This window comes from Stereum hirsutum, assembly GCF_000264905.1.
Source record: "Stereum hirsutum FP-91666 SS1 unplaced genomic scaffold STEHIscaffold_23, whole genome shotgun sequence".
Taxonomy (NCBI): Eukaryota; Fungi; Basidiomycota; class Agaricomycetes; order Russulales; family Stereaceae; genus Stereum; species Stereum hirsutum.
Window position 1 is genome coordinate 214076 of NW_006763153.1, and position 19686 is coordinate 233761.

At 52.0% G+C, this 19686-nt stretch overlaps 3 protein-coding genes across 3 annotated transcripts; 2 read left to right on the forward strand and 1 right to left on the reverse strand.

The window, feature by feature from the left end:
• Window positions 1–1001: 1001 nt before the first annotated feature.
• Window positions 1002–4191, forward strand: STEHIDRAFT_116273 (uncharacterized protein; the record flags this gene model as incomplete). Its single annotated transcript, XM_007311045.1, has 8 exons — window positions 1002–1562; window positions 1624–1878; window positions 1953–2246; window positions 2311–2764; window positions 2822–3186; window positions 3244–3279; window positions 3331–3381; window positions 3436–4191. 8 exons carry the CDS (start codon window positions 1002–1004, stop codon window positions 4189–4191), a joined length of 2772 nt encoding a protein of 923 aa, XP_007311107.1.
• Window positions 4192–4698: 507 nt separating this feature from the next.
• STEHIDRAFT_163352 (uncharacterized protein) lies at window positions 4699–6646 on the reverse strand (the record flags this gene model as incomplete). The annotated part of the gene is made up of 8 exons (XM_007311046.1): window positions 4699–4815; window positions 4880–5318; window positions 5409–5542; window positions 5749–5904; window positions 5971–6150; window positions 6201–6294; window positions 6348–6452; window positions 6594–6646. 8 exons carry the CDS (start codon window positions 6644–6646, stop codon window positions 4699–4701), a joined length of 1278 nt encoding a protein of 425 aa, XP_007311108.1.
• Window positions 6647–11478: 4832 nt separating this feature from the next.
• Window positions 11479–14954, forward strand: STEHIDRAFT_69091 (glycoside hydrolase; the record flags this gene model as incomplete). The annotated part of the gene is made up of 15 exons (XM_007311003.1): window positions 11479–11583; window positions 11746–12151; window positions 12230–12283; window positions 12358–12483; window positions 12560–12584; window positions 12673–12752; window positions 12934–12950; window positions 13019–13116; window positions 13266–13379; window positions 13521–13573; window positions 13655–14077; window positions 14160–14185; window positions 14249–14291; window positions 14349–14402; window positions 14464–14954. 15 exons carry the CDS (start codon window positions 11479–11481, stop codon window positions 14952–14954), a joined length of 2115 nt encoding a protein of 704 aa, XP_007311065.1.
• Between the last annotated feature and the right edge of the window lie 4732 nt (window positions 14955–19686).

The following is a 19686-nucleotide window of genomic DNA, read 5'->3' on the forward strand; positions in this document are numbered from 1 at the left end:
TTTTTGTAGTAAGGAAGTTTGATCATCTGCGTATGTCGGAAGGGTGCGTCCTTTCTTCTCTTTCCTCGCATACAAAGCCATTGGACTTATTGTAATCTTTTCTGTCCATCGTTCCCCCCTTTCCCCTCGTAATCGAGGAACCACCTTGTCCGTGCCCCAGAACTGCCCTGCGACAACAGAGTACTAAAACTCCGCGCGCAAAGCATCAGGACTGGGTAACCGGTGGGTATTCGGTTCGCTTTCAATTGCGTGTGTCAGATTTCTGCTTCAGTACAATCAACATGAAAAGCCGATGCTCCCGGTCATCATGCTATCGATACCCTCCCGTCCCACCTCATATGTCTCCGAGATATATGTGTCCCCCCTCTTTCTTAGTACATTCACGTGGTATTTAGTTGGTATTTTTTTCATCCTTTAGTCTCGAGACGAGATGTATATATGGAATGGCTGAGTGGGGTGACTGAGATGTATTCTATGGTACCGGAGGAAGTCGAGCCTCGAGTCGTGTGGAATGGCAGCCCGCACATCTGCGCCTGTTATGTTGAGGGATTGTCTCGTCGGGCTCTATTATATTGGGTCTTTTGAACTTATCTGATATGTACTTCAGTAGCAATGAATATGATCACAAATTCAAACCTGCTGAGCACCTCTCAATGGGATGAAGGGCGTGCAACGTCGGTATGCTCAAGAACACTGAACAGGGGCATACCTAGGCATACCTCGCTGGTGCCACACGCGAGGAATGCCGAGAAAGGCTGCCGTTTATGGCTTTGTTTGGTTCAGGCACACAGGATTTTTCTACGCGTGACATTCCGGTTTCTTATGCAAAACCCTGTACCCCCTCTGAATCGGGCTCAACAGTCCTGAGGAGCACACATCCTCACGTGAACGCAGTCTATTCATATATACTCGTGTATCGGATTCCATCGATATCAAGTGACTGCCACCGTGTCAAAGACGCCAGCAGTGGCGACTGAAAGGTGTGCCCTCTCCCCGCCATCATGGCACCTAGCTATGCTAGTAACATCCCGTGGAGACCTGATACTTTGGTGACACACGCTAGTGCTGTTCGGACCAATCACCAAAGCTCTCGCTCTGACTTGAAGGACATGCTTCAGAGCGATCTTGGCTCGGACGTCCGCCTGGCTGCCACCGACGATTTTCTCCAGAACATCCTATATATCCCTTCCCCTGATACCGATCGGGTCTTCGAGCGACTCCTCAATAATGGTACTTACGTTTCGAATCGCTGGGACGCATTTCCGAAGACTGTTGGCCCCGAGAAGCGCCTTTACGGTCCATTTGTCCAGATCGCGACCACGATATTCAAAGCATGCACCGAGCTCGGGATTAAACTCGAGACCGCGGACACATACTGGCCGGAGGATGTCGACAAGGCTCCGGAATCTTACGACCGCCAAACTGCTCCGCCAGTTCGCCCAGATCTCGTAGCCGCACTCGGAAACAACGCAGCTCAGAGCGCATATCGGGAGTGGGAGCAAGAGATGAGAGAGCTGCGGGATCAGGGCAGTAAGGTCCATTCTGAGAAGAAGAAAGCCTTGGTATGATTCTTTCACGCTCAGATCCCTGGCCTTACCAGTGACTCGGTATCGGGTTCTCTAGTTAGAAAAGCTCACGGAGAAGATAAGGGTATGGTGGACACGCGTGCATACGCCTGCAGAGTTGAAGCCGACAGAGAGCATAGAGAACTTGACGGAAGGTCTCACCCAGCTCTGTGGATACATGCGCTTAGTTCTCCAGGAGCAGCTGGACCGCCGTTTTGTTCCCGGGCTTCTCCTCTGCGAGAGCAAACTGTCCGTCTGGCTTTGTGATAGGGCCGGTATCCTAGGGACGAATAAGCTCATTGACATTCATGCGGTGTGCCACTCCAATTACTATTATTCCTTCGCACTCATCACTTATGCGACGTCTTTTCTGGACCTCTGATCCAGGAACCCAAGAAATTTATCCAAGTCATCATGGCGTTATCCTGCCTCGAGCCTTCACGCCTCGGCTGGGATCCGAATATGAAGATCTATCGGACCCAGGAGGACCAACTAGTCTCGCCCACCGACGGGTCCGTCACGATCAAGGACTTCAGTTCGAGCTTATATAACACTAGATGGGCTATACGCATACGCGGGGAATGGTATATCAGCTTGCAGGCTCTGAGCACTGTACGTGCAGCGGAAATGTCCGGTCGGGCTACTCTGGTTTGGCGGGTAGTGAAGAAAGGGACCATGGAAGTAAGCCAGACGTGCGCTTTCTTCGTTCTTCCTCCCACCATCACTTACCCCATGTCATCAACAGTTCTATGTCTTAAAGCAAAGTTGGCGACCTCGCACAGCTTCACCGGAAAGCGACTTTCTTCAGGATATAGCAAGTGATTGGGTGTGCGATATTGTATTCTCCGCGGAGGCCTCTATCAACGGTATAGTCGATAGCACGTCTGAGTGCATTCGTCGGAACGTGAAGGTCGTATCGATCATCAACCGGAAGCACATCGGGTCGTCAGCGGGCGAGCTGACTTCGGCCTCGTCGAAGAAGAGAAAACCGGTCGCCGAAATTGACGACGATGAGAAGTACGTCTTCATCATCTCGGTCGGGAAAGAACGTTTCATCGACGGCATTGGTGGGCGCGACTCGGACTTATGGCCCGTTGACCGCGTTCGGACGCATACCTTGATGCGAACCTACGGTTGGCCCATCAAGTTCTTCAAAGACATCCCGGAACTACTGACAACGATCCGCGACGCCGTCAAAGGTATGCTGTTTTTCTCCGTAGGAGTGCACTCACATCACTAACGCGACGTCGGTGTAGGGCACAGCGATCTCTGGTTCCACGGGGTACTTCACCGCGACGTGAGCATCGGCAACGTCCTCATCTGTCCAGTCGATAACGACGTGCAGAAGACGAAGGGATGTATCATCGACCTTGACTATGCGAAGAAAACAGCAGAACGAGTTGCACTTCCCGTCACGGTCCCGAACGATAACCAAGAGGAGGTAGACCGTGCCACAAATGATTTGATTTATTACACCCGGAGGAAACATAGCATACAAATTGAGCGTTGCGCTGCCGCCGGACTCATCACTCGTTGTCGCGATCATATTGGCCTCGCTTTAGCATACATTGATTGTGCCCTGAAGATATGGCCGTTGTCGCCCACACCGACCTCCCAGACGGTAAAGCATCCAATATCGTCTGTCATCAAGGACCATATGCTAATGGTCCTCCTGTAGCTTTCTGTACAGGATCTCCGATTGCGTGAATGCACAGTGAGTTCATCATCGAAACTTCGAGCTAGCTTATTGACATGATTATCTCAGCGTCAATTTCCGGATTGGCAACTACGCTCCACGATCAACTTCGAGCGAACTGTAGGTGTAGAGTCCTTTGGTAATTATCTATGTATACTGAATATTGGATCGCAGGGTACAAAGGCCTTCATGAGCGCTGAAATCTTAGGCAATTCCAAGTATTTTACTGTCAGCCAGCTACGAGAGGATGGACCCGTCGTCCACAGCGCCATTCATGACCTCGAATCCTTCTTCTGGGTTCTCCTCTACCTTTGTCTTACCCGAAGCGGTCCTGGCGGAGAGCGTCGCGATGAGCTGCAGCCAAACGCCCCCGACCAGAATGATGTGAACAAGCTCCACCGCATAGTTGGGTGCTTGTTCGAAGCGGGCGACAACGATACCCTTTTAGCCAATAAACGCCGATTGTTCGAAAATCCTCGCGAGCTCGATCAGATTATCACGCCTTGCTTCCATCCATACTTCGCAGACCTAGGGAATTTGGTCGTGGAGTGGTGGAACGTCATTCGATTTGGATATCACACGTTGGACCACGTTGCGCCCGGCATAATTCATGATCAAGTCATCAAGCTCATCGACGACGAGAGGATGAAAATTGAAGTGGCCCTATTGGAGGGGCCGACCAGCAGGACACAGGCTGGTGCGTCTAACAAGGAGGTTGAAAGACGCAAGAACGACCTCCAGCGCATCGAGGGGCTTGCTCGAGGTCTCGCAGTCGTTGAAGACTCGACTCCGACGAACACACTATGGGAGTTATCTCCTGATAGAGTATCGTCAAGCACGGGTTCGTACGCCACTCCATCCTCTCCGACGCCACCATCAAAGAGGCAAAACACGGGTGGTAGCACCTTGCGTGCGGCCGGCAAAAATTGATCGGTGAGTGCTTTCTTCATCTCCATTCTCATTGCCGTAGATTCTGATTCCGCATCGAACTGGAGCACAAGTTGGACTGGCAGTTCTGGAATGTGAGCGGTATCGGGGTGAGGGGCGGGCTTTGGCTGACTGAACGAAGATGTGTTGGTGCCGAGCTACACTAGATCGTTCGATACACGTATGACGAGAGGCCTGTTCGCATTATGGCCGAATGTGCGGGTCAGGGGAGAGCAAGAGTCATCTGTACAGACAGTACCAAAACAAAAATTATATATATTCTTCCCATTCAATCTCGGTCCACATTGACTTGTGGCACTCAAACTCGTACCCGCAACAGTCACCGCATCTTCAGAGAGCAACACGACTCTCTTCCGCCTCCTCCTCGCCTCTCCATCCTGTTTCCAGCCCCTCTCGAGCACCCGCCACATTTCTTCTCAAAGGACAACCTGCCATCCTAAGTTTGTGTTGACTTAAGCTGATCGGGGCACAAATGACGGGATGAATGACCTAGGAATCGGAGGGAGCGCCTCGTGGTGTGAGGGCGAACTTTCGTATGCCACCTCCGGGACATACGAAACCCCTGGACCAGTGCACCGAACCTTCTTCTCGCCACTCCAACCAAACCTGGGGACGTAGCAACACTGCATCCACAAGGAGACCCATCAACGAAAAAGAAGAGAAAACTCACATCAGCCTCCAACCACCCGCTCAACTCCTCCTCCCTCACATCGATTCCCTCCATCCCGCCCAACCACCCCCTAACCAAAAGCTGGACCCATCCCTCCGTCCTCCTCACCATCCCCGGTTTCGCCTCGCTCAAGCTGATCATAAACTCCAGCGCCGCCTTCCTCACCTTCTCCGCTTCGAGATCCTGTTCGTCTTGGGGGTCGTCTTCGGCACCGGAGGAGTGCGAGTGGGGAGAGAGATGGGAGGGGGAGGGTGGGAACGTGAATGCGCCGGAGGAAGGGCCGGAAGAAGAGGAGGGGAAGGGACGGGCGACGGTGGGTGTGGGGCCTGGGTCGGCACTGGGGAGGATGAGACCTGGAAGCCATCGAAGGAGGGCGGGGAGATGGGGTGCGAAGAGGGAGGGAGAAGAGGTGGCGAGTGGGGTTAGGGTGTTTAAGAACCTGTTGTGGCGGTGGCGTTGGACGAGATATGGACGATATAGTGGAAGCTGTCAGTGAGAAGAGAGTGAGGGAGGAGCGTAAGAGACGTACCGAGGGAGTTGGGAGGCGGGGAGAGAGGGGAGGGTGTCGAGGATGGGGTACATCAGTTTGAGGGCGTGAGGGAGGGAATGTGGCGAGAGGGCGGAGAGGTAAGAGACGGAGCCTATGAGGGCTGCATGGCGAACCTATGGTAAGGATAACGGTTAGAACGTATGCAACACGGTGGTTATAAATGGGCAAAGTGAGAAGAAAAATAAAGTAGAACGAGCACATCGAGATGTGGCGACGGCGTGATAACGCCATCAGACCAAGACGGGAATGGCTACCACAGACGGCATGCCCCAATCGTCCATGGAATTTCAAGAATAAAAAGAGTGGGTAGAGCACTCACATCGACACTCTGCGGATCCTGCAATCCCCTTCCAAAGACTTCGACCACCGCCTCCGTCTGCAAATCCAACACCAGGTTCGGACATCCGCCAAACACGCTAAACGCGCTCTGCCTCTGCCCAGGTTCGCTTGAGTTCGTCATCTGGAACGCCTGGGCCTAAAGCGCGTGCCACGGCCTTCCTCTGGCCATGGAGTTGTTCGCTAGATCGGAGACGGTGTCTACGCATTTGCGGCGGACGACGGAGGAGGGTTCGTGTGCGAGTGAGTGGAGGAGAAGACGTTCGAGGGTGGTTAGGGTTTGGGATGAGAGATGGTCGTAGAGGGTGAGGTGGGAGGACGCGTGTGGTTTGTGGGGCGAAGGGGACGGAGCCGGGCGGATAAGGACGAGCGAGAAGGATCTCATCTACTAGTAATTCAGTAGACTTTCAACGATGAAGCGCAGATAAGACTTACGACCTCGGTATCTGCGCGAGTGGCGAACTGAGTCAGTGCGAGGACGTAGACCTCGGGCGTCTGCGCAGGCCTCTCGTTGACCGCCTTTTGTGCACTGTATTCATCCATTGAGCGTCTATGCAACCATAACATTGACAAATAACATACTTTGAACCGATCTCGTTGTCTCCTAGGACAAGGATTTGGGTGAGCTTTGTAGTTACTTCTGTAGGTACGACTAGATTGATGTCGGTTAAGATTGCGATGGTTAGACTGGAATTACGTCCAGTCAGTAATCAACACTCCCCTATTGTGTGCAATCGAGAGTCAAGGCAATGAGGAGAAGAGAGGAGGAGTGGCTGGAGGACGAAAAGAACAATGAGCACGATGGGCGCTAGTCCGCACGTGCTTTACCTTGCTTGAAGGTCCATCCTACCCCCGTAAAGAATCGACCCGGAGATAAACATGGACAAACAGCGGACTTATTATGTGGCACCAGTGTGTGGCGTCGCAGAGGGTCTGACCGCTACCCTCGGATGTGATTGCAGCGATTCATGTGCAGGCGTTGATGCTCTGAACTGGGTTGTTGATAATTAACGGCGGCAGTTTAAATATATGGCTTTGCGACTCGTTGTACAGCACAAAATGACGGGGCCTCCAAATGAAACTGCTATAATAACATTGACCATAATCATGAATCAGTCTCGCGCTAGACGGATAACTTTCCGTCGGACGCAATGAGGCCCATACCGTTCGCTGCCTTGACATTTAGGTTCATCGGCCTGTGCTTTGCCTTGAAGGAATCTTCAGTCAACTTGACTGGTTCGCAGAATGTTGACAATGATTGGGCTCGCCGGGCACGGCGTAAGCACTTCCGATCCCGTTCAGGAACATGTGGTATAGAGCAGACCAGAAGTGCTTGTGCAAGTTATTTACCAAGCAAGGTGGCTGCTGCCGAAGGTGGCGCTCCCCCAGTCTGATTGCCATTTCAAATTCCCTGTCACTCTTTGCCACGCCACCATTCTCTTTCCTCGTTCCTCTCCTCGTTCCCTCCTCTCCTCTCCCGCTACCGCTGCTACGTCCTGAACATTAAGAATGGCTATGTAACCTATCTACTCAGCTTTGACTCTTCTGTCTACCCTCGATTCAACGCCACGCACCCTTTTTAACCTCGAGCTCCCTGATGCTGTCACCCCTGCTCCCCATCCGTTCTACCCTCCGAACCACCTCCCCTTCCCTTTCTGCTCCCACATCCTCCAACAGCCGTCTCATCAAACGATGAAACATCGAAGCTGCCGCGAGAAACGCTCACCCTCTAAGCTTTAGGCTGGCGAACTTCCTGCTCGACGACCCGTCCTGCTGGGATATATCACCTACTCTGCAGGACCATCATCTGTGATCGTGCCTGTGATATCTGGGGCCGGACGCGCGTTTATTTTTCGCATTCGTTTACTTTCCTCGTTTGTATCGTCCTCGTTTGCGGGACTACAGCACGACCGTTGTTGATGTTTACTTCGTCTTAAGCTCGCTAGACTCGTCCTCCTCGTGAACAGCTTTCTTCGGGATGCATCACGACTACACGCATGCGATATATCCGCTCAGCCCATAGATCTGACATCTCCCATTTCATGTCACCCACGTTCCCTCTCGATAATGCTCTCGTTCAGGATGTAATTCTCTCCTAACATTTCTCTTCGTCACTTTATTCGTGCGCGAGCATGGATCTTACTGCATGTCGGTCTAACCGAGGGATAAGTCTCCGCCCGTGTTATATATCCCTTAACCCGTCATAAATCAAAGCGCATCCACCGTCACAAGCGACGACATCGCCCCTTCGAACTTTCTCGCATTTCCACACCTCACCTGCTACTAGACTATGTTTGATCCAGTGTGAATCGGTACATTTTATCATTACCATTTTAAAGTTGTTAATTTGGATTGTGCCCTCCTCGATTGTATGTACATTGAATATTCATTGGGCTTTCATTCGTGCGCCCATGAATGTATATTCTGATTTAGCATCCGGGCCACACTGGATGACTCTCATAGACCCTCACAGGCACGACCACCCCGCCACAGGCAGGGGCCTCTGCATATTTGTCGCTTGATAGTTGTGTGTTGCCACGATCGTCACCTCCCAGCTCTCTGGGACAGTTCAAAGAGAACATTCGGATACCCATGGCAGATCCTCTAGCATATACAGGCATTCTCAGCCCACTAGTATGCCTGATACAGTGAATGACTGACCCTGAGTGTACATTGAGTCTACACTGAATTTATACCTCGGCAACTCTGAACTCCAACATTTATTCATCATGGTTTCTTGAATGTACATCGGGAAAACGCGATGTACATTGGTTCAAACATGGTCTACTCTGTCACGGAAAGGAAACCTCACATATTCCCTTTTATCGCTTATGGGCCATCTTTCGGCGTAGTCTGACTCCAAGGCGAATCATCGGCTGGGACACCCGTTTGAAGCCCGCTGCCCATAGTCGCCACCCGTTATAGCTTGCCATATTTGATTCGCAGAAGCACTTGGTTCGTAACTTTGGTGGTTTGCGTCCTCGATAAGCATCACTTTCGCCTCGTCTGTATCTCCTTACGCGTGATGCCGATAAAGATACTGAATATCCCTCGCGCGCTCTACGGTTGGACGACCCAGTGGTACGTTACCCCGGACTTAAGCTATGCAGGATCGTAGCCGGTAAGCAAGGTAGTCTCCTGTCTGACCGCCCTTTTTTTGCCTTGCCAAAGAGGTCTGTGTTTGCTTTCGTTAGTGTGTGTGCGATACGGTGCAGTTTATGGATCGTACGTGCGATCGTCGACTCCATTCGCTGCCCCTCTCACTTCCTGGGAGCTCTCAGCCCGTCGCCACAGGATTCATCGTCACCGAGGATGACCCGCATCGTACTCGTTCCACGCGTTGTACGATCTCGATTAGGAGGAGATGGTGAATATAGCATGGCATGTACTGCTTGCTATTGAAGGGAGAGTACAAACCCGAAAACAGAAGACGGAATTGCGTGGTCGACTCGTTCTACGTGAAGACATAGTGCTTGTCGTCGAGGATCTCAGTGATCGAGACTTCACGATACTTCATGAAAGTTGGCACACATAATGGATCTCGGTAGTCGAGATATTTAGTGCAAGTTGTGGCAACGGGACCCTAATAACAATGGGCCATGCTACGGTACTTGCACTCTCCTATTACCGATTTATCAGACTCACCCGACAAGACCCACTTATGATAGCAAAGACTCGATTACGACACTACGCTATGATACTGGCTGTTGGATGTGGTTAACACGAGGTAACTACTTACAAGCAAGCAGATAGTATAGGAAGTGACTGGTCGCCACACCGCCAGCGGGGTTGACTTTACAGCTCTGACCTATATGAGTGATACGATGACTATGCCAGTTTGTTCCGTTCATGGGAAGAATAGTAAAACGGGGAGTTGCGACGCCTTTACTGGTCAAAAATGACGAGTTCTTCGGCCTCTCACAACGTTGGCGCACTGTTTGCATCGGGAGTTGTAGTCCACTCGGTTTATGCAACAGACACGTATGTACGACAAATGCAGATCGTAAGACTCTGTGTGTGTGTGCTCGAGACCCCGGGGGCGGGACGGGAAGACGTGTGGGCAGTATGCTTCAAATAGAACAAAGAGCGTCTGTCCTGGGCGCTAGGGCCACAGTCGCTCATAGAAGAATAGCCTTGCACTGCTAGGCCCGGCGAAACAGCACAAAATTACTTGCAAATCGTAAGACCCCTGGCTGTGAGCACAACATCCCGCTCGTGAAAGTAACCGAAGCCGAAGGAAACAGAAGAGAACGTAGAGTTTCATCATAGTTGTAAGCACACTTTCAGAGGACGAATAACAGCGTCAACATTCGTCGCCGGAGCTTTGCTGCCTGTGGGGGAAATAGCGTCCACTCCTCCACATGGTGAATAGTTTGGCGTATAGCTTTTAGTGAAAGCGTCAAGACGAGGGTCACAGGCTAGTGAAGACAGAGCCCAATCTGTTGTGCTCGCATGACGATGTGAATAGACTCGTGGCGAAAGGTGAAATACATCACCAACACTGTCCATTAATAAACCAAATGAGGTGGGACTTTCAACGACGCTCGTTAAGAAAACCCATGGGTGACTGCCATCGCATCGTGTCAGCCCGAGATCCGCAATCGAGGATGTTCGAAGAGTCGTTTACATTGTACATACCACTGGGTGACTTTCCGTAGCAGTCTAGGAGCGTTTCTTGATGCACAGAAGCACAAATACAAGGCTCTCAGCCAATCAAAACTCGACCTGAGCCTCTTTTCTGTGTTCTAGGCCTCTAGAACGTGCACAAACTCCCTACGGAAAGTCACCCACTAGATCCATCACTTTACGCTGGGTTGATCATGAGTAATTCTTCATAGATTTGACACAGGGACAACGATGATATATTTATGCATCTGTGAGTAGTTGGAATACACTCGAAGATGGGGATCACAGCGCACCGGAAGCTGGCCTACCCAACATCGCCTATACAGTTTCGTAGTACCCAAGTCTTTGAGAATTCTAGGGGCGGGTTATATCTACGAAGCCCCAGATGAGGTGTGAGCTTCGGTATTGCGACGGGGGTGTTGAAGGTCATAGGTACTGCAAAGAACGAGTAAAGACATGGAGACAACGTTGCAGAGGGCGGACCGAAACCATAATGCAAGGTTAGGGTGCGCAACGCCACAACTGACCTCCACTAACTCCCGGTCGAGATACCTTCTTTCTTTCCATTGGTATCTTATAGTGTCAAGATGCTTATTGCCCTAATGATCAAGACATACATCGCTATACGAGGCTGGTACGATCCCTCGTGCTTTGCAGAAATAGAGGTGTAATCAAACGCTTCCCCTTCGACCTCATCCTCAAGATCGGCAGGGACGACGTCGCGTCTGAAGCCGCCACTGTGAACTTCATCCGCTCAAATACGACTATTCCCGTCCCGCACGTCGTCGCGTCCGACAACGCATTCGGAAGGTCCTAATATGAGACGCAATATACGATATGAGGGCTTGCTCGAGCTGCTCGAGCTGATTTTAGAATTGAGCAGCCCCCTGCTAGGTTCGAATAAGTACAACGCCCACCACGCGACATACATATCTTCATACGAGTTCCTGACCCTTGTCCCTGAGATGCGTATAAAAGGCTGTCTACTGACTTTTATCCTCTGTACTTGGCCTTTCGACACCCATTCCCGTCCTTAGGCTCCACCGCGCATCCCAGTGATAGACGTTAACCTCACAGTCCACCGACGATGTCTCTGTCCACCGTATCCATCAAGAGTCATACGACTGCGTCGTCGCCGATGCCGCATGTGCTTTATTCGGTGGAAGTCGAAGGAGACGGTACCGAACTAAGGGTGGTGCAGAAGCGCTATTCTGATGCAGGTTCTCCATTCCTCATATTTCCCTCCTGTCCTTCACCGCCGTCGACACCCTCTCCACATCCCAATAAAATCCTGCATCATTGAAATGAAACCACACGTGACGAACTGACCGGTTTGACTCCCTCATACAACTAGTTTCTTGCCTTACACTCCTCCTTCGCCACACGACCACCCATATCGCTCCCTCCAAAGAGGATCCTCGTCACGACCTTCATTCCCTCCGCCTGTGTCGATGATTCCCTCATCTCAGAACGCAAAGCTGGTCTCTCGGCATATCTCTCCTATCTCGTCTCCTCCCCCGAGTACCGCGATCTCCCTTCCCTTCGAGAGTTCCTCGCTGTTGGTGACGGTCAGGGCACAGAAGGGGAGAGACCAGACGAAAGGTTTGATTTGGAAGATGCGTTGCCGAGTACGATGACGAGGAAGAAGGAGCTGGAGTTGAAGGCCGAGATGTTGAAGGCGGATGCGAATGGTGCGGCTAAGACCGGAGAGGGAGAAGCGAAGAGGGAGGCAACGTTCATCGCCGCCTCTTATTATCCTGGTATGTTATTCAATCCATGCTCCGAAGCCTGTAAAAGATCACACTGATGCTCTGTGCTTTTAGTAGATTAGGCCGAAGATACGATCGCCCCAGAGAATATTGACTATTCGAAGTTCGATATCCTCTTATATGGTGCGCTGCTTCACCTCTTGTTTTGCATCTCTCAAGCATAGACTTATCGTCTCAACTGCATTACTTCATAACAGCCTTTGCCACGCCCAACTCGTCTTCGACCCTTACCTGGGACTCCGGTTCTCAGGCTCTCCTTCAACGGCTCGTGAGCTCTGCGAATAGCAGTGGGGCTGGGACGAAGATCGTTCTTTCGGCCGGAAGTACGTCTTGCACTACGAATTCCTGATAGCGTTTGTGCGATTTGGAGAAGTCGGCTGATGATTTGTTTGTGTTTAGGTTGGAGTGGGTCGTATTGGTTCAGGTTCATTGCCGAGAGCGTTCCTTTTTCGTTATCGGCATTCACAACCTCACCGTGGCCCACGATATATGTGTGCGCGTTGTGCATACAGCCAGGCGATGTCATCCTCCGTGAACCGTACGGCGTTCATCAATGCGCTTTCGAGCGCTGTGAGCACTTATGGGCTTTCCGGTACGTATATGCTTATACATCTCCATTTAATCTCATCATACCCTTTTATACTACTCCCATGACATACGCCTCTCCATCTTTTTGCCATATGACTTCACCCATGCCACATACGTAACCCACCGCGTATTTTCCCCTTACGCCTCCAGAGAACCGACGACGCATCTATCTATCTGACTTTTAGGCATCGACATCGACTGGGTAATACCTCTCCTCCGCAGAGAATGAATCTTGGACAGCCCATTCGATTTTGTGCGCAAATCTACTAGGAATACCCCAACTCAACCGGCGCAGGAAATCCCTTCTCCTCGTCCGACTCCGCCAACCTTCTTTCCTTCTTCACTTCTCTTCGTTCCAAACTCGGTGCGTACACCTTCGTTGCTCTTTACATCCGCTTTCACTCTAAGCTTTCCACATATTACACCGATATTTTCCCCTCCTCGTACCCATCCCACACCTTTACCGTAACTCTTTGACTCGCGCACTTTTGGACTGACGAAAAATGGCATGGATAAGCTCTTCGGCGATCATTTCAGCAGCAGTGACGGATCTGCCTTGGTCGGGCTCGGACGAAAACCCGTTGACGGATGTCTCGAGTTATGCGGCGCAGATGACTTATGTGAATATAATGTACGTCTCTTCGCATCTCTACCCATGGCTATGTTAACCCTTTCGAAAAAATCCCTACCGTCAAATCCACACTTCTTGGACGATTCGTTTGTGTGTGATGGAAGTGCCAGGTACTAATCAAACTTGGTGCGGTATCTGCAGGAACTACGACATCTTTCAATCGTCGAGCACACCAGGCCCAAACGCGCCCCTCGGTGCGCCTTACTTTCAATCTTCATCTCCTTACTCTTCCAACTGAACTGATGCGCTCCAATCTACCTTGTTCACGCTCACAGGCGACCTATGCGGAACATCCTCCCTCCCGAATTACTACGCCGAAGCTGCGTTCCTCCAATGGACCTCCGCTGGCATGCCCGCATCCAAAGTTCTCCTTGGGCTACCTTTATATGGATACGTGAGCGACAGCACGAAGACCGGTCTGACCGGGTCCTTGTTGCCCCCTTCGTCTTCTTCTGCTGCTCAAGGGAATGGGGATGCGAAGGTGGCGCCGAGAGCAAGGAATGCGAGGCCGAGCCATCCAACTAGTGGCGTTAATGGGTTGACCGGGGCGAAGGGAGTGGATGGGAAGGTGAAAGCACAAGATGTGGATTTGACGAGCTGGTACGGGCAGCAGATCCCGTTCACCAATATCGTCAGTTCGGGCGCTCTGGTCCTCGGCTCGGATGGGGCTTATGGACAGGATGGGGGGTTCACTATGGGTGCGTTTTCTCCTCCTGTGTTCTTCGTCTCTCCAGGTCGGGTCAAGGTCTTAGGATGTGTGCTGATGAGATGCGTTGATAGCCTGGGATGACTGTAGCGATACACCGGTGAGTCGCGACTGGTCTCATTGCAGGCGGTCGAAATACTGATTTGCGCATTCGGACGTATAGTTCTTGTATGACACGTCGGAGAGCACGGTGGTCACGTACGATGGTACGTTCTCGTCTTGCATGCTTGGGAGTTGATTCTGAGGAAGTATTGCGTTTATAGATACGTATTCACTCGGCGATAAAGCCGCCTATGCCAAGTCACAGTCGATGGCTGGTAAGTATAGGCCTCAATCGCATTCCTCCAATCAGATTGAACCTTCGCTGTTGTTCTCCAGGCTGTTTCACGTGGTCGATGGACCAGGTACGTTCTTGCTGCTTTCGTCTTTTCAGTTCCATTCTGTGTGCTAACAAACTATACGTGTGTCGAACAGGACGAGAAAAGAGGATTGTGTGCTGCGTCTGCAGGAAATGTGGCCCCGGGCCGCGGCCGGCCACTGCCGGGTCGAACTTCACCGTCTCGTTCACCGTCTTCTCTCTATCTCTGACTCGCACCGTCTCTCTCTCTCTCTTGCTCTGTCTCGCAAACCGTCCGTTTCTCTCGCTCTGTCCCGCTTTCTCTTGCTTTCAATTCCGCTCCCTCTGGCTTTCTTTCACTTGTTGGTCCATTCGTCCACCATTCGGAGTCTTCAGTCATTCTCCATCCGCTTCCATCTCCACTCGCCGTGGCTGCAACCTGTCCAGTTTCAAAAGACATGAAAACGCGAGCCCAAAAGAGAGGAAACTCGTCGAAAGAGCCACAGGAAGAGGGACCGGCCCATGCGCTTGAGGTGCGTGTGTTTCGGGCGATCGAGTCTCGTACCGTCACACTGATGCCCGACTTTTGTCCTTATCATTTCTCAACTTCTTTTCCTCCTCGTGCTTGACGTTTCTTCTCTTCAACATCTTCAAGGCTCCAGCCCCTTCGTCCTCAGTCGTCCCCTTCCCTCCTTCCCATCAGCCAGGCAAGATCGAGCTAATCCCCAAGGAGCTCCTCTGTCAGATCTTTCGACACGCCTGCCACGGAGCCACCACCTTCACCATTCCCGGCGCCTCAGGCGCACCGGACCACACTTCCGCCCTGCCTACCCCCGTCGCCTTGACCCACGTGAACAAACGCTGGCGGGCGGTGGCGACGAGCTACCAACCTATTTGGGCAGACGTCTCAGGCGAGGTGTCAGGCCGGTGGACCACACACTACATCGAGAGGTCTGGAGAGCATCCGCTCAAGCTCGAAATATGGCCCTGGGACATTCGGGAATGGGATGACACGATTGCAGCGATCACGCAGGCCATCGGCCGCACCACCGACCTCCGCATCCTCTCCATGTCCTCTGGATGGGCCGTCACGGGGTGTAGGGATACCAAGCTGCTCTCCGCTCTGGGCGAGTGCCAGTCTGACGCCCTGAAGCTCTTCCACCTGTCCTCGTACCCCGAGTGCATGGCAGACTATCGACTCTCGTTTATTGTCGTCCCCGGCGACTTTCTCTCCCTCGGCGCCCCGAACTTGAAAGAGGTCATTGTCAATGCACCGTTTTACCTCCCGCCACGCCACAACCTCCTCCTGAACCCGTCGGTACACACGCTCGGCATGCTCAACATCCCTAAAGAGGCCTTCATGAAAATTATCGATCACTCCCCCGTGATCTTCAAGGTATCCAACCTCATGTGCACCATCGGCTGGCGGAACTTCCTATTCGATCTGGATGTCGATCCCGAGCCCGAGCCCGCTCACCATATCGTCCCGCTGGACCAAACGCCCACGGTGGCCAATGTCGGTCTGTTCTCGGTGCAGGAGATTCCCATGGACATGCTCCACCGCCTCACCATCTCGCCCTTCTTTCAATCCAGCAGCTTCAAGAGTATCATGGTGACCACCTCCTCCGTCTCCCTCTCTCCCATCTTGCACCAACAGCACGTGCACGCGCTGAGCCTCTTGTTCCAGCGCGCGGCCGACCTCTTACCGTTCGAATACGTCAGTATCGGGCTGGAACAGGGCTACCGCAACTCGGAGACCATCTCCATCGAATGCGGGCGACTGGGCACCGCCACCGACGACTCGAGCATATATTGGACCCCAGAGAAGGACGACCTCCTCTTCTTCTTCGCATTCAAGTGTCCGATGTTGCAGGCAGTACCTCAGTGGGCCCCATCGATGTGGAGCATGATGTGGCCCGCGGAAATGCCGTCGCCTCGCCACCTCCGGCTCGGACGGGACATGGTCAATGTGCCCTTCACGGACAAGGACTTACCAGGCCATCTCTCCACGATATGGCTGCAAACAGCAGCCAGATTCCCTGACGTGACCACACTGAGCCTGGAGGACCCCATGTACGATGCCCTCTCACTCCTTGGGCGACCCACAGAACCAGGAGACGCCCACTCGCTCCCTTTTCCCCTCCTGGAGACCCTCATCGTCACCTGGGTGCCTAAGCCCATCCACCAAAATACCCCCTTGCGCATCGAACCCCTCCACTACCTCCAGCGCATATGGAGAACCCTGAGGCATCGGCACTTGGCCGATTTTCCTCCCCTTCGCCGCCTCGTCCTCGCAAACTTTGGGGGCTTGCCGCCTCAGTTTCCGAAGGACGCCGTCGATATGGCATATGTGGAGCAGGTCATCATGACTTGACACGAAGTCCCGAGTCCGGGGGTGCATGGGGTCAGAGGAGCGCCGTCACGAGGAAAGTAAAAACCCACATCGGCAGCAGCAGTTTTTCTTCGGTTTCATTTTTCTCCTTTCGCTCTCTCCTTCCAACTGTCTCTTCCGATTTCTTGCCGTTTGGGTGGTCCCGGACACCGTTTCCCATCTTCCTGCGTTCTGTTTGGTTCTCGTTGTCTTGCGTCGTCGCCGTTTCGTTTCGTTTTTTTTTCGTCGTTTTGCTTTGCCACCGCTGGGTTTCGTGTCCGTCTTTCTTGTTGTCATCTCGTCGATGTTTTGCTCTGTTGCATGCCAGCCCGTGTCCCTCATCACTTCTCCGTTCTTCTTGCTTTCTTGCTTGTGTGGTACATCCTCTCGCATCACAATACACGCACTCTCTCGCTTACTGTTAGTAGTCCCTCTTGTGGATTCGCCTTTGTAACACCACCTTTTCAGCACGCACACAAATAAAGTTGCCCCCCTCGCGTGCGATCAGCAGCAGCAACATCACATTAGTAGTACTTAATATTCCGGCCCAATCCCTCTAGCAAAACACCCATCTTCGCCCATCAACACTGGAGGGCCCGGGCCTGACCAGGTATTTGTTTGGCGCTGTATTAACATCCGAACTCACCTGGACAAAGGTGATATGTGTTCTCCAGATCCAATTGACGAAGGCGGCTCGTAGCACACGTGTGGGAGTACCAGAGGGGGCGCCCGAAAAGAAGCCCGGCCGGGCATGGGATTGGAGCAAGACGGACGGGACGAGGGCGGGTTACAAACGGACGAGGTACGTACGATGCGAGACCCGAAAAAGAAAATGATAATAAACAAGAAAGTTAAAAATTCAGAAGAGAGGACCGAAGCTCGAAAACCAGGCAGGTACTTTTGAGGTGAGGGTAAGTTCGTACAAAAACAAGACGAATCAGTAAGTACGAAAGAAACACACCACTTTTGAGAGGGGCCACACGACCGTGCAGACCCGATTAAGAAGCCACGCCATAACAACTGTAAACGACGGCAAAGTAAGGGCAAGAGACCAAAGCGAAGCGTAAAGATACTTTTGAACAAAGAAGGAGCGCGACCACGCAGCCTGGGAGTTATGCAGATTAGGAACATGGCACAGGGCAGAGAAAGATAGAACAGAAACCAATAAAAAAGGGAAGAGGGTGGGTGGGTAATGAAAAAATAGAGCCCGTGTGCCTACGAGAACGAAGAAGAAGCAATACCGGAGCGGAGCGATGGTCTTGCCTTGTCTATTTGTATTAATGTTGCCCGTTCATATGCAGTTGAAGAGGATGCTCACCCTAAGACTGTGTCGTACCGACATGACGATAACTTCGTATGAGAACATTGTTCCCCGTCAGTACTAGTTTGAGCCTCGCTGTACTATCATCGCTAACCCTGGCTGACCTAGTGAGCGTAGCACGGATAGTTGACCAATCTCTTCACAAACAATTCGACAATCGCCACTGGACGTTCTTCCCCACTCTAGAGGTCCTTTATGAATGGATGTATGCTGAGGAGGAATGGTTCGCTTATCGAAAGTGTAGAATTGCAAGCGACGGCCTCGACGTTGGCCGCCCAAATCATCGCGTGTTTCGGGTGAGTTGATTCCCTTAGCGTGAACTCTTCACGCCACTAAACAGGTTGTGAATCCTTTCGACGTTCACTGGTCGTATTCGGCTAAGGAATACGTCAGAATACGTCCCTCGCCTGGAGAACGATGACGCCACCATGATAAGTAATGGCGCATTCCCTGTCCTCTACCTCCTCGCTGCAATCCCGAACGTCGTATACGCAGGCCTTTCCTGCCTAATAAATCTTTAACCGCTCACGAGAAAGACCTGTGACGCCACGGACCTAGCGATGTACCTGACAGACCTATGGCAATGGACACCAAGCGATGCAGACCCTCACCGCCCTGCTATAGTACCGCTAAGGCATTTTGATCCGTCTTCAACAACGGAGCCTACCTTCCCTCCTCCTATCCCTAATCACAATATTATGTTCGACCATTCATCTACACCTAACTTCTTCTCCCCTTTGAACTCCCCCTCCACAATCACCCAGACTCCTGGCACTAGTCCTGTGCTTCACCTTCAGCTCAACCATCTGGCGGCTTCCTCATACGCGAGCGATGACACGGGCAAGAGTACCGACACTGATCCCGGCTCGGACTCCAAGCACAGCCATCATTTAGACTCTTTGGACGAAGGATCCGCATTGTTGGGAGACGGTGGTCTACAACACTCTCCTACGATGACCGGCAGTGTTTCGTCGTGGGTGGATACAGTCGCAGCCGCAGGCGCGGCTACACCGGTGGACGAAGACATAGATTGGACCGCCGATGGTGATGAGCTTGGGCAGGAACGGTAGATGTCTCCAGTCGTCAACTTTTGGGGTGGAAAGGCGCCAGAGTACATTCTGCGTCATACGGTGGAGCATAGAGTTGTTCTGAGAATTGTTAGCACGAGAGGAAACCTGTGGGCGTTTGCAGACCTACGCTAAACATTTACTGGAAGAAATAGATACAACATCATGTATACGGTGGAAAAGAAGTGTCGAGACTTCTAGATCATACATACGTTACGGATCTTCTGTAGGAGCGAGAGTATTAACATGAGAGTTTATGAGGGACGACGGGCAGGATATCTCGACCCATCTCGGAAGCGCAAATGGTGAAAGTTCCATCCAACCGATCTTTGAAGACGATCGTCATCGATGTTAGGCTTCATTGGCCTCATCTCGTAACTGAAAAGCTCACCTGTACAAACCCACATCGACCATGGAGTTATGCTCAAAGTCTTGTGAAGATATGCCTCCACGTACATGCTGACAGCAGTAGTGTTAGATCTATAACACAGATATAAGTGCTGGT